The sequence below is a fragment of the Brassica napus genome, chromosome C7, assembly GCF_020379485.1.
Source record: "Brassica napus cultivar Da-Ae chromosome C7, Da-Ae, whole genome shotgun sequence".
Lineage (NCBI taxonomy): Eukaryota > Viridiplantae > Streptophyta > Magnoliopsida > Brassicales > Brassicaceae > Brassica > Brassica napus.
In genome coordinates this window covers 22,614,674-22,628,648 of record NC_063450.1, presented here as the reverse complement: position 1 = coordinate 22,628,648, position 13,975 = coordinate 22,614,674, and the positions used below count along the sequence as shown (strand labels likewise).

At 36.1% G+C, this 13,975-nt stretch overlaps 3 protein-coding genes across 12 annotated transcripts; 2 read left to right on the top strand and 1 right to left on the bottom strand.

Annotated features, from left to right (window-relative positions):
- Positions 1 to 1,756: 1,756 nt before the first annotated feature.
- On the top strand, positions 1,757 to 2,455 carry LOC125590493. Its single transcript, XM_048764078.1, has one exon. The coding sequence runs from the start codon at positions 1,757 to 1,759 to the stop codon at positions 2,453 to 2,455; it is 699 nt and encodes a 232-aa protein (XP_048620035.1).
- A 3,838-nt stretch (positions 2,456 to 6,293) lies between these two features.
- Positions 6,294 to 9,970, top strand: LOC106425436 (squamosa promoter-binding-like protein 11). 3 transcript variants are annotated; one of them, XM_013866170.3, is made up of 5 exons: positions 6,294 to 6,589; positions 8,300 to 8,945; positions 9,027 to 9,148; positions 9,269 to 9,517; positions 9,636 to 9,970. In XM_013866170.3, the coding sequence occupies exons 2-5, from the start codon at positions 8,347 to 8,349 to the stop codon at positions 9,779 to 9,781; spliced, it is 1,116 nt and encodes a 371-aa protein (XP_013721624.1). In that variant the 5' UTR covers positions 6,294 to 6,589; positions 8,300 to 8,346; the 3' UTR covers positions 9,782 to 9,970. The 3 variants fall into 3 exon arrangements, with proteins under 3 accessions (XP_013721624.1, XP_022561252.1, XP_013721623.1); XM_022705531.2 differs by lacking the exon at positions 6,294 to 6,589 and adding an exon at positions 7,974 to 8,198; XM_013866169.3 differs by lacking the exon at positions 6,294 to 6,589 and adding an exon at positions 7,976 to 8,233.
- A 316-nt stretch (positions 9,971 to 10,286) lies between these two features.
- Positions 10,287 to 13,100, bottom strand: LOC106425435 (squamosa promoter-binding-like protein 10). 8 transcript variants are annotated; one of them, XM_013866165.3, is made up of 6 exons: positions 12,901 to 13,094; positions 12,104 to 12,328; positions 11,390 to 12,014; positions 11,137 to 11,258; positions 10,804 to 11,049; positions 10,287 to 10,717 (listed from the first exon to the last, which is right to left on the bottom strand). In XM_013866165.3, exons 3-6 carry the CDS (start codon positions 11,983 to 11,985, stop codon positions 10,563 to 10,565), a joined length of 1,119 nt encoding a protein of 372 aa, XP_013721619.2. In that variant the 5' UTR covers positions 11,986 to 12,014; positions 12,104 to 12,328; positions 12,901 to 13,094; the 3' UTR covers positions 10,287 to 10,562. The 8 variants fall into 8 exon arrangements, with proteins under 8 accessions (XP_013721619.2, XP_022561250.2, XP_048618404.1 ...); XM_022705529.2 differs by having other exon boundaries at positions 11,390 to 12,011; XM_048762447.1 differs by having other exon boundaries at positions 10,287 to 10,711; positions 11,390 to 12,328; positions 12,901 to 13,100.
- Between the last annotated feature and the right edge of the window lie 875 nt (positions 13,101 to 13,975).

The window sequence follows — 13,975 nt, the reverse complement described above, 5'->3', positions numbered from 1 at the left end:
AAATGATGATAGACCATGGACCGGCCCGTACTGCATGCCCAATCCGGGACATGATAAAGACAACCAGAGACTATGTGTTTATCCAATATATATTCCATGTATATTTGTAACATAGTGTTTATCTTTATCCTTATTTTGTTAGGATAAACATGACCTTATGACGGTCTAATACCTTGTATATATATGGACCTTCTGGTCGACAGTAATGATAACAGAAGTATTTTCCCAACACTTCATTTACAACACGTTATCAGCACGACGTTGCTCTCATAAACCCTAACCCTAAAAACCAGAAATAAATTCGAGCAGTAAAAATCCTAATTCCTGACAAACTTCAAACAGCTCTATCCCTCAACTCCGGTGGATCCAGACGACGAGCCAGATACCAAATTAAAGCTCTTGACGAGACGAAGCCAACGCCGCTAACCCCGCATCAATCGGAGTTCGGACGCGCCCCCACGCTCAACTACAATACAGACGAAAAATTTGTTCCAGAAACCAAAATCTCTCTCAACCATATACCAGTCTCCTATTCCAACAAGCAGCAACAAAAACAATAATTCCGAGCAATCCATCAGCTAACCAGGAAGATCTCTAACTGATAGACCGATCAACCCATCAAAAGTTTTCAGGTATCATCGAAAACTCATCTAAAACCCATAAAGTATTAAATACCCCCATCCGCAGCCATGTAGCTATATTTAGCAACATGTCTCTGCAAATAAAATAAAACCAGAAACCATAAACTCTTTAAAATCTCGAACCTGAACTTTTTTTGAACATGTTCTTAATCTGAAACTGATTTTAAAATTGTTTAAAACTTTTCCTGATGATAGTTTCACATTAGAACTGTTTAGGATTGAAAGTTAAACAATTTTTTTAAAAAAATCTGACTGCTATATGTTGAAAGAAACCGACTGTTACTTGCTTAAACTTATCATTATTGTCCTGTTTAATGTTCTTATCTGATCTGAATCAACTAGAACTGTTAAGGACTGCATGTTACATAATTTTTTTTTGAAAATCTGATCATGGTTTCATAAATTAATCCGAGGTTTTACCTCATGTTCTTGTCTGAGAAATTTGTTTTCCTGATGATTGATAACGACTAGAACTTGATTAGGATTGAAAAAAAATATTTTTTAATATTTAAAATCGAAATATCAGAGATATATCTCAGAAAATATATTTATTTTTAAATCGAAAAGTATATAATAAATTGCTTGAATAAATCAAATCTTCCTGATTTATTTTTTTAAGTCACAATAATTTCTGATTTGATTATTTTTCGAAAAAATAATAATAAATATATGGTATATTTTTCGAAAACCCTAACCTGATTTCATGATTGAATTGGTTTGCTTGATTGCATATTGTTTGCATACTAATATTGCATACTGAACATGAAATCTCGACTGTTAGGGATATAGATCATTCATAGTTTTCAAGCAATCTGATCTGAACTGAAAAAAAAAATCATTATACTAAATGATCCGATCCAATGGGATGAAGAAAATATGGAACATTTTCCTGATCATCTAAGATAGAATCCCTAAAGGCCTTGAAACCTTGTGTTTGAAATAAGAGGACCTTAAATCTGAAAAATACATTGATCCACACCTTAAACCGTATGGTTTTAAGAAAATGCATCATTTAGAATTTTTTTTTCTTTTGGTCCGTGTGTGGCATTGATATGAAGCATGAAAAATTTCAAAAAGATTACTTGATTAAGACCTGTTTTGAATAATGATTTCAGATGTCGAGTTTCATACCCTCAGATTACAAAGCCCTTGATCTCTCTGGAGATAATTATCTTGATTGGGCTATAAACACTTCAGCCGTCTTGAAGTCTAGAGGACTTGGGAAGTGCATCAAGTATGGCAATGACACCCTTGCGTGTGAAAGACACAGAGCCATAATGATTATGCGACACCATCTCTGTGAGGACCTAAGAGACGAGTTTGGATATGTTAATGATCCTCATAATCTCTGGTCATTTTTGAATTCTAGATTCTGTGAGCCATTGTTGCACGAATCCAAGAAAAAATGGGAAGCTCTAAGGTTCCAGGATTATGAATCCGTGGACAATTATCACTCTGATCTTATGAGAATCACCTATAGTCTTAGACTATGTGGTGAATTGGTAACAAACGAGGATTTGTTAAACAAAACTCGTGACACATTCCATTCAGAGGAAGTGTTGTTATCACATCAGGCCAAAGGTTTCACCACCTATTATGACCTGTTCTCATATTTATTAGACATTGAGCAAAAGAAGCAGAAAAGGATGGATAACATCAGACGGTTTAATGACATCATGGAGATATATTATGAAGTACTAGACAGTGAGATGAAAATCCCTGAAGCTAATAAAGCCACATTTGATAAGAAGAGATCTGAGGAGGATTCCGAGTGGACACTCATGGACCATGAGGTCGGATTATACATTGAATAATTTTCCGACATTCTGATTTTATGTTTTCATATCTGATTTGATTTATTTGTTATTCATTTATGTTATTGAAATAATAAAAACGATTTTGTTTTTATATATTATCTTGCTTGGTCTTGCTTGATGATTCTTGATTAAATAACAAATAAAACCTTAATAAAAGGATAATCAGTCCACTGATAGTTGATTTCATGCATGGTTTAACTTTACCTTGATTGTATAGGTTTAACTTTACCTTCCTGCAATCACATAAAATCAATTGTTGGGTGTAGACTAATGAGTCAGTTCACTGATAGATTGATTTCTCGCATAGATTTAACTTCATCTTGATTGTATAGGTTCAACTTTACCTTCCTACAATCACTTGAAATCAATTAATTGGTACTGACAATGGCAAAAGACACGACATTATTCAGACCCATTGAGTTATAAAGATTTATAACATTCTACATTGAACCAGTGAGCAAAGAAAATACGATTCCTTTCAGATTTTTGAAAAATCGCCTAAAAGCATTATGAATGCCTATACCCATATTTTCTACTGATTTATTCTATGCTAAGGATCAGTATGAAAGAGGCATAAAGCCATGGTAACCAGTATGGTTCACCACGAAATAAACACTTATGGCATGACCAGATTAGCCATCTTGATCCAAAACATGATGAAAAATTAATTAAGGCACAAAAGTGATCCCATAAAATCTCACAATGTGTTATAAGTACACAAAAGGGAAAATCACTAAAATAATTAAGGCTCCACTGTCCTAAGCACTACGAAATTATGAGTATGTTCATGAGGGGGAGAGAGGACTAAAACCCACAGTCCATGATCATATCATAAATTCGGATTCCATGGTTTACAACCATAATATACACGGCTGGAAAGCTTTAAAGCCCTCACTAATGGTACATCACCCACGTCCAGCCTAAAGCTTAAGGACATTATGTATATAAATATTGATTTACATCAGGCCATACATGTAAGCATAGACATTCCCACCTCTGAATGATTAAGGGTCATAAACCAGACATATACACAAACCATCTTAAGAAAATACGAATATTCCACCACATATATGTGTGCCATTTAAGATGGAACCTCAGATGAGGATTGGGAATATATATTAGATAAATAAGACTTCCTCCACGAAACTATAATGTATCTTGTGCCAAACATGGATGATTTAATCAAGTGGCCAAGAACACAGATTACAAAAGATAGTAATCTGATTATCCAACTTTGAAAGGAGAAAGTTATCAGGCTGATAAAGAGTAAAGAGTAAAAGAGAAATATAATGGTATCAACCATAGTTGTCTTGGCAAGATCCTCAGACCAAAGATTATGATCTAGACGTTCTAAAAGAATATGATCAAAAGATATAAAAGCTAGCAGAAATATATGCCAGACACACTGACCCGAAAAGAAAAATGACTATGTCATACCAGCTTAAGCACCACGAATTAGATGTCTAAGAGACACAATCAAGTTGCTACAATGTCTATTAGAGATAGACAAATAAGTTCCAAATAATAAGGAACCTCGGAAAGTAATGAAAGGTGCTCAGAATCGTACAAATCCGAGTTCATAAGAGAAACCAGTTCAGACAGAGAAATAAGGTTGCGCAACCACACATCTAAGGTACCAGACCATGTAGTTTGGGACGCCAAACTGCAAGGTATAAAGGTCTTGGATAATAAGATCTCAAAATCTAATTAGATCATGTCTGGAACAGTATGAAACTAAAGATAAAGAGTGTTAACACCAAAGATGTATTTACATACATAAGAGCTCATAAAAGATTGTAGTACTTGGGATTTGAAGGATATAACCTGAGGATCATGAACCCACGTAGAGTACTCATAAAACCTATATAGGGACGTGGGGTGTTCAAAGAATTCAAAGTAATTATAAGACAGATGGGCGTAGTAACCATGTACATACAGAAAAGCCATCTAAGAAAGAAACCAGTGAATGGATCTTGTGAGATAAGAAATTCCGTGAGATTAAAGGACATGACCACATGGTATAGTGTGTCCATGTTCCTTCTAAATAACGTTCAAGTATAGCTTGATTACACAAGGATACTCACAAGGACCAAGGAACAATTTATAAAGAGATATGCTCCTATATGGTGGATGCTACTACAGAAAATCAAGTTTGATTTTGTCTGGATATTTACTAAAGAAATAATGGTGTAGTAAGCAGCAAATGGATCACTGGATAAAGGTATCAACGTACCATAGAAATATGAGAAAGAAATTCTCATAGAACAAGCTTTGTTCCTAAGTTGTTTATGGATTGTAATATACAGCAGCTGTAAGTAATATGAAAGACTAAGTATTTACTTAGTGCAGTCAGTCCATACAGAAAATATTATAATTCCTTGTGATCATAATAAAGACCAACTGAGAGAAAAAGGTTTAATGGTTCAAAGGTTCAATAATACAAGTTATCGATTGATTAAACATGCTATGTTTTACATATGGAAAGTCTGTAGAAAAATCATAGCCGTGTGTGTGTGTATATGATTAAGTCAGCACGTCTAAGTGAGAACCATAAACCAGGATAGTGACCAGAAGGATGTCTGGTCGTGGCTTAATGATTATAAGCATTGCTAAAGCAAGAAAAGATCGATAACCATGTATAAAGGACATGAGTGTATGACTGCGAATTCATTGTGTGATGAGTTTCATTGCAGCAAATAATTATTGATGGTATGACCTTAGACACTCATGATTATGAACGAATATAGACAAGGTCTATAGCTCAACATGGATCGACAAAAGAAAATAAAGAATGATTGGTTACAATGGATAAAGCCATTGGCACATACGAAGAGATATAAGTCCGAATGAACGAAAGATATGAAGTAAAGTTGTTCGTATGTGTTCTGGGTCTATGACTCAATATATATTGAATGTCCACGTTTTGGGAAAGCCATATAACCAAAGAGAATCCGTGGGACATGAAAAAGGACCTGCAAGTAAAGTTTTATTGCAGATTATAAAGTCCATCCGAGCACCGTTTGAAGCACCATCAGTTCAACCAAGACATGGAGTGATCAGCAGCAAAGATGTACATCCTGACCACATCTTAATGGAGTTCCAAAAGACATACCAACGTCCAAGACTTACAAGTTCATTCAAGGAGAATCCAGCTGATCATCTTCACCAAGTCATAGGCAACTTCAACGTTCAAGAAGACTCGGATACCAGATGGGAATGCGTCTACTACAGTGATGCATTCATCTGGGGGAGTTCATGTGTTGTACTCTTTTTCCTGTCCTTGGTTTCCCATTTTGCCACATTGGTTTTGGGGTTTTTCAGGAGAGGTTTTAATGAGGTAACATTAAGCATGCAACGAACCTGTACCGGATGTGTCGATCAAGGGGGAGTGTTATAAACCAAATGATGATCGACCATGGACCAGCCCGTACTGCAGGCCCAATCCGGGACATGATAAAGACAACCAGAGACTATGTGTTTATCTAGTATATATTTTCATGTATATCTGTAACATAGTGTTTATCCTTATCCTTATCTTGTTAGGATAAACATGACCTTATGACGGTCTAATACCTTATATATATATGGACATTCTGGTCGACAGTAATGATAAGATAAGTATTTTCCCACACTTCATTTACAACAAATAATAATAATACTAGGATACATTATCAACAAGGATTCAAGTGACGTATATTAATTGGGTTAAAGTTGATTGAATCTTTGTTAATAATGTTTTCTCAGCACATAATTAAAAAAAAAACATGAAATACGTGTTTTTTGAATTTTGTGCTTATTTGTTTTAGCGGAAAATTTAAAACAAAAAAAGAAGGAAAAGAAAAAGAAATGCCGGCCGACAAATAAAAAAAAGCAAAGGGCAAAGCAAAACAGTTTAGAAAATAAAATACTAAAAAGAAAAAAAAAAGGAAGGAAGAAATAGAAAGGACTCCTGAGGTAGCTTTATTATACTATTTCCCCCAGGCGATTGTGTCCTCCTCCTCGGCTCCTCCTACCATTCTTCACTTGTCGCTATTAGTCAACACGATTCCCTTCGCCGATCGGCTACCTCCGGCGACGCTCTCGTACTCTGGTTTTTATACCACTTGAGAGCTTCCTTCTCTTTTACAGACGGTTAGATTCTTTTCTTCTATCCTGAGATTTGGGATTACAGTTGAGTTTTTCAGGGTGAATGAATAGCCTTTCTTAGGTCTAAGATTAAGTTTTATTGTAACTAACATTGATAACCTTTTCTTTCTTTAATTTTTATATTTAAATCAGGGGTGTTCAATCCGGATATCGGTTCGGTTTCGCTTCGTTTTTTTCGGTTTTTCAGTATTTCGGTTAGTAAAATATAATTACCATTCTAAATCCATATTTACTTCGGTTCGGTTCAGTTTATATACCGTCGGTTTACGGTTTATTTGGTTTTATACCAAAACATAATTATTTAGTTTGACATCATTTTTTTTTTTTGGACAACTTAGTTTGGGATCATATTATATAAATTTTAGAGTCATATTGTCATCGCAGTCATTTATTAAAAATATATTATATTTTCAAATAAAAGAACAAAAAAATAAAAACGCTTATACCTTCAAATGAAATAATCAAATCTAGAATTAAAATCAAAGCTCGAAATTTTTTAAATAAAAATAAAAAGCAAAAAGAGAAGTATGAAAGAAAATGTTTCCACTCTTCCATATTTAATGTTCATCAAAGTCATGCTTCGTCGAGTGAAACTCTGTTCGTTTATAAATAAGAAAAAAATTGTGAAGAATTTTTTCTAGTTATTTTCCATCAAATTTATAACCTTCACTTCAATTTAATCAATGATAAAAGAAAACAAAATGATTAAAAGAAGAAGACTAAGAAAATAAAAAGCATCAGTTACGATGAATTATTATTTAATTATATTTTAAGTGTTTTTCAAATTATGATTCTTTATTACTATAAAAATATGTTAATAATTATTAACAAAAGAATAACCTATATAACAAATATATTTTTGATGTGACGTTATAAAATATGTACATATTTACATGTTTTTACTTTGATCGGTTTTGTTCGGTTTATTCGGTTTAATCGGTTATAAACCAAACCATATCCAAATCCTATGGTTTTTATAAAATCATATCCATTCGATTTATATGGTATATACCAAAAACATACTATATTGTCTATTTCGGTTCGGTTTGGTATGGTTCGGTAAAAGGTTTTACCATAGGACAGGTGGTGAGATGAATTTTAATTGGCGTCGGGGGACCACTGTGATAAACCCTAGCTGATCGGGATCCAAACCTAACTTACTGTCGCACTCTTTTACTACTCTCATCTTTCAACACAGATCCACTTATTATTGTCTCTCTCCCGTTTTCTTTGACATAAAACTTTCATTCAGTGTGTGGACTCTGTAGACCCTTTGATTAAAGCTTTTAACTTTGTTGGAAATTAGTTAGGAAACAAAGAAGGTTTGCAGTTAAGATGGCTTTATAGGATTCCCGTTTACATCGTGTGTCTTGTCAATTTGCTGGTTTGACACTCTCTGGGCCAAGTTTATTAAATGCCACTTGTTATATAGTGAGAGCAGAAGAAGGTTGCCATGAAAAGGAACAAACACCCTTTCTTCTTGCCCTCTTTGTTGTTATGGTTGAAACATACAAAGCTTTCTCTTCCTCACTGAGTTACCAAAAAAATAAGCTGATTGCTTGATAATTGACAAAGCTTTTTCTTCTTGCTTGTGGTATTGATAGTTGTAGGGTGTCTTCTATATATAAGGTAGTTGTGTTGGCTCGTCTGAGTAGTTTTTCTTTTCTTATTTCATGTATTTTTCTTCTTCTGCAGTGTTGGTGGTTAGAAGGTCTATGTATGATATCTATCATACAGCTTGAATGGACTGCAACATGAGATCTCCGTTTCTGTGGGACTTGGAGAATTTGATCTTGCCCAACTCGTCAAAGACTGAAAATGACAAAGACCAGCTCACAACAGCTACCGAGTGGGAAACTGACAAGGGTGAAGGAATCGAATCTATGTTTCCCTGTCTCTGGGACACTCCTGTATCCAAAAGCTCACAGTCCACCTCCACCAACTCATCTTCTCCCGGAGTCAAACAACGCATGCTTGCATCAGAAAGTTCCCGTGGAGATTCTTGCTGCAACATAGATCTTGTCCAGGTGAAGGCATCTGTTGCCTCTGCTGAATCAGACCTCTCTTTGAAACTAGGAAAGCGCACATACTCCGAAGAATTTTGGGGTGGAAACAACAATAATGACATTTCCTTGACTCCTCCGGTTGTTACTCGAAAGAAATCCAAATCATCATGTGGTCAGAGCATGCAAGTCCCGCGTTGTCAAATTGATGGCTGTGAACTTGATCTCTCATCTGCTAAGGATTATCATCGCAAGCATAGAGTCTGCGAGAACCATTCTAAGTGCCCCAAAGTTAGTGTGAATGGCATTGAACGTCGGTTCTGCCAACAGTGTAGCAGGTAAAAACTATAAAGATGATTCATTCAGTTTTCATGTTGCCCTCATCAGGGTTGACAACTGATATCTTTTGTAATTAACAGGTTCCATGCTGTGTCTGAATTTGATGAGACGAAACGAAGCTGCCGCAAACGTCTTTCTCATCATAATGCGAGGCGTCGCAAGCCGCAAGGAGTATTTCCATTTAATCCAGATAGGGTGTACGGTAAGAACCTACTTCACAGCTTTGACCAAATTTGTGTGTTTCTCAGGATCTTTGCATCTGTCTCTGTCACACACACGCACAGTTTCAGGGAAATCTAATGCCAACGGTTTACTCCTGCAGATCGAAGACAGCATACAAATATGTTGTGGAATGGTTTGTCTCTAGATACAAGATCTGAAGAAAAGTTTGCATGGGAAACCACCAATGATATAAAGCCTACACAGACGGAGAGCGGCTTTACTCTGAGCTTCCAGAGAGGTAATGGCTCTGAGCAGCAGCTGTTTGCTTGTAGCAACCACTCTTACTCTGCTTATCAAACCTCAGGCGGGTTCTCAGCAGGGAAGCCTAAGTTTCAACTTCATGGCCAAGGTTGGTGTTTGCACTTCTGCACCGGTTCCTTTTGTCATAAGGTTCTAGTAGATATATGTTGGTTTGTTATGTTATCCCTCCTAGTCCACCTTTGAAATAAGGTGAAATGTTTTGGCAGGTGTGGGAGAGTACTCGGGAGTCCTCCATGAATCACGAGAATTCCACCGTGCTCTCTCTCTTCTGTCAACTTCTTCTGATCACCTGGTCCAACCACATGCACAGCCACTTTCTCTACTCTTTTCATATGATGGTGTACCAAAATAGATGAGTAAGTAGTGTCAACTTTGTAAAACCAGCTTAGCTTGGATACTAATCAAAACCAATCAGAACAACTTCATACTGTCTGCATTTGTATGGCGACTTGGGCTGCTTTCTTATTTGTATCCTTGTTTGGTTACCAGTTGTCAACAAAACACTAAACATTGAATATATGGCAAAGAATCTGTGTGTACTTTGGGATGCTGTCTGCTGGAATTGTTCTCAAATTGCAAATGTAGAAAGACATGAAAAACCAAATATCCATCTTCCCCAAAAGCTTCCACTCTGCATTTATAGTCGTAATTAATATCAGGCACCTGATCGATAATCTACGTTCATGTTAAAATCTCAGTCAACAATTGGTCGGTAAGGGAAGATGTTGCAAGTGATGCTTATGGAGGCAGAGAAAGACTATAAAAATTACTTTATCTAGCCATGGATTATAGGGTGGTTGATGGTTGGTTTCTCTATGAATAGAAACCTCAAAACACTTTTGACACAAGAGGCCTCATTTAATGAAAACAGTTGATATACGTTTATGACACACTAGACATGTCTGAGAGAGAGTAACGAAGTTTGCCATACAGCAGAATCCAAGACATCCAATACAACATGATACAAGGAGTTGACTTAATAGGTTTTGAAAAGTGGAGACAACCAGAGCTATCCGCGTACTCGGTTTAGCTTGAACAATGAAAGTTAGATGATTTATAATTTTATTTAAAAAGAAACTCCCACCAGATGCAACCTGACTTGTAATGGAGTGACTTTGCATTCACTACTCAATTCATATAAAATGGGTAGGGAAAGTGCCATGTATTGACTGTGATTCAACCATGGGATGGTGTTTGGTTCCATGTGAATCCGAAGACGTTGACAGAAGAGAGAGAGCACTGTAGAAATCTTGCGTTTCATAGAGGCCTCCTGAGTATTCTCCTACACCTTCCAAAAACATATAAAATTCAGTTTCAACCTCAGAAATCCACAGAAGAGTGAGAGCACTGTAGAAGTGAATGAATATATGAAACCTTTGCTAGGAAGTTGAAAGTTGGACTTCCCTGCTGAGGTTTGATACGCAGAGAAAGAGAGGTTGCTACTAGCAAACACCTGCTGCTCCTCAGCGTCAGCGCCACTACCTCTCTGGAAGTTCAGAGTAAAGCCGCTTTCCATCTGCGTAGGCTTTGTCTCATAAGTAGTACCCCATGCATACTTTTCTTCAGATCTTGTGTTAAGGGACAACTCATTCCACAACATATTCGTATGCTGTCTTCCATCTGGCAAGAGTAAACGTATCACAATAGAGTTGCCTGAGTTTAAGTTGTGCAGAGAGAGATGAAAGATCCTGAGTTATAGGTTCTTACTGTACACCCTCTCTGGATTCAAAGGAAACATTCCTTGTGGCTTGCGGCGCCTCGCATTATGATGCGAAAGACGTTTACGGCAGCTACGTTTCTTCTCATCAAATTCAGAGACGGCATGCAACCTGAAAGTTATAATAGAAATCAATTCTCTAACGTATGATATTACAGCAGATGAAAACTATTTATGGACAACTAAAATGAGGCCATGAACATAAACAAAAGTAAGAACCATAATCACAGTTTTTTTTTGTACCTGCTACACTGTTGGCAGAATCGACGTTCCATGCCACCCACAGTAACTACAGGGCACTTTGAATGGCTTTGGCAGACTCTATGCTTGCGATGATAATCCTTGGCAGATGAGAGATCCAGTTCACAGCCATCAATCTGACAACGAGGGACTTGCATGCTCTGACCACATGATGATTTGGATTTCTTCTGAGCAACAACATATGGAGGAGTCAAGAGCTTCACAGAAACGGCTGAAATGTCATTACTGTTGTTTCTACCCCAAGTCTCTTCATCAGAGTAACTCCGCTTTCCAAGTTTTAAACAAAGGTCCGATTCAGTAGAGGCAACCTGGAGAGCTGTGGATGCCTTGACTTGGTCAAAATCTCCAAGGGAACTTTTGAGTTTGGGAGATGATGAGTTGGTGGAGGTCAACTGTGAGCTTAGGAAACCGGTGGTGGAGGAGCCAGCGAAAGAGGGAAATATAGATTCAATCCCTTCACCTTTCTCAATATCCCAATCAGTAGTAGACGGCTGTTTCTTGTCATTTTCAGTCTTTGACAGGTTGGGGGTGATCAAATGCTCCCAGTCCCACAACGGAGATACCATGTTGCAGTCCATTCAAGATGTGGGTTGATTTCATAGACCTTCTAAACACCAAAGCCACAAGGTTGCAGAAACTAGAGATAGTAAATGAAAGAGAAAAAATAAATTAGAGAAAGCTGAATCTTTCAGCTACCTTTATAGAGGATGCCCTTCAACTATCAATACCACAAGAAATAAAAAGAAAAAGAGAAAAACATGTGAATTTCAAGCAGCAGACACAGCTCATCAACGTTTTTCACTCTCAAAAACTCTTTATGACCATTAGTTTCTTCAGCAAGAGAACTTTCTATGTTTCACCCAGACCAGCAAAAAGGACAAGAGAAAGTTTACGACTTTTCTAAGCTCCCTCCTCTGCTCTCTCCATCACACAAAAGAAAAAAAAAAACAAACTAAGTTGGCATTTAATAAACTCTTGATAAAATCTGAATGACAAGAAAATCAAGAAACACAATGTAAACGGAATACTAAAGCCAATCCTCCTATGTACTTTCAAGAAGGTTCCTAACTAAACACAAAGCTAAGAAGCCTCTACAAAGGATGCCAAAAGAAAACGGCAGAGCCAGAGCCAAGAATGAATCAAATCTGCAACAAACAATAGAGACTCAAGTAATAAAGAGAAGTTGACAATGAGTTAGGTTTCAATCCCAATCACGGTGGTCACCCTCATTAGCAAATGGTCTGGTCCCCCTCAAACACCAATAAATTCATCTTAACTAACTAATCATAAGGGATGGCCATTATGGATGCTACAAACCAATTAGACAATCTAATGACACCATTTTGAATATATGATGAATTCGAACTCAGAATAGATCACTTTTTCGGACAAGAAGGTATAAAGTTACATTGTAATAATAGAAACACCAAATCTCAGGATACAAATTTATGTTCCCCCTAGAACATTGGGGGAGAGGAGTAAGAGGAAGAAACCTGAAGTAGAAAACAGAGTAGGAGAACGTCGCCGGAGTAAACCGATCGAAGAAGAATCGTTTTTGTCGGGACTAAGAAGAGAGACAGTGAAGAATGGGAGGAGACGACATAAAATTGCCTCAGGGGAACCACCGCCCAATAACTCTCATCCTCACACTCTTCTTTTCATTTTTGTTCCTTTTTGCTTTCCTCCTCCATTATTCTTTACTTTTTTGTTACTGTTACTGCGCTTTGGTTCCCTTTTGCTCTTTTTTTTTTTCTTTGTTTGTGTTTTTATTTGCTTTCAATTTTGAGATTTTTTTTTTTTGTGTGCTAGAGATTGGTATATTATTTTCAATTTTTCCGGTATAAATATAACTTTTTTTAATTATCTAATCTATTAAAATAGAATCCTACTTTTATCTATTGGAAAATTGTCACCTAAATTTGAAATTGTCTTACAAGATAATGTTACATATCTAAAACATTATAAATGTACTAGGGGCATAGCTTCCGCGCAAGCGCGGAGCCGGATACGTTGTTTGATGAGTTGTGTAGTGTTGTGTATGGGTTGTTGTCGGTTTTTTTTTAACTTTTGATTTTCCGTGTTATTTATTATGGTGATGAATGGAACATCGGATATTACACGGTTTGATTAAGTTGATATAAGAATGACCGGCGAATTCATATTTGTTGATATTTTATTATCTTATCTTCGTAATGATTTGATGGACATTAACATTATTAGCGCTTCCATGTTCAAAAGCTGAAATTTAAGGGATTGGTTATTGTTTACTTAGGTAGTTGTTAGTATATAAATCAAATAGCGTAAAAAATGTATAATATTCGGATTTAAAAATTTAACAATTTATACGAACAATAAATTAATTTTATTTTATTTTATCCAAAATTAACTTCAAAAATATAGAATTGTAGTATACTATTTTTTTATTAAATTAATAACTCTAGAAATTTATAAAATTATATAATTACAAAATTATTTATTTTTATAGTTTTTACTGGACTTTGTTGAAAATGATTTGTGATAGACAAAAAAAGTCAGGCTGAAATGAAGCCATGGATTACAATATGATGT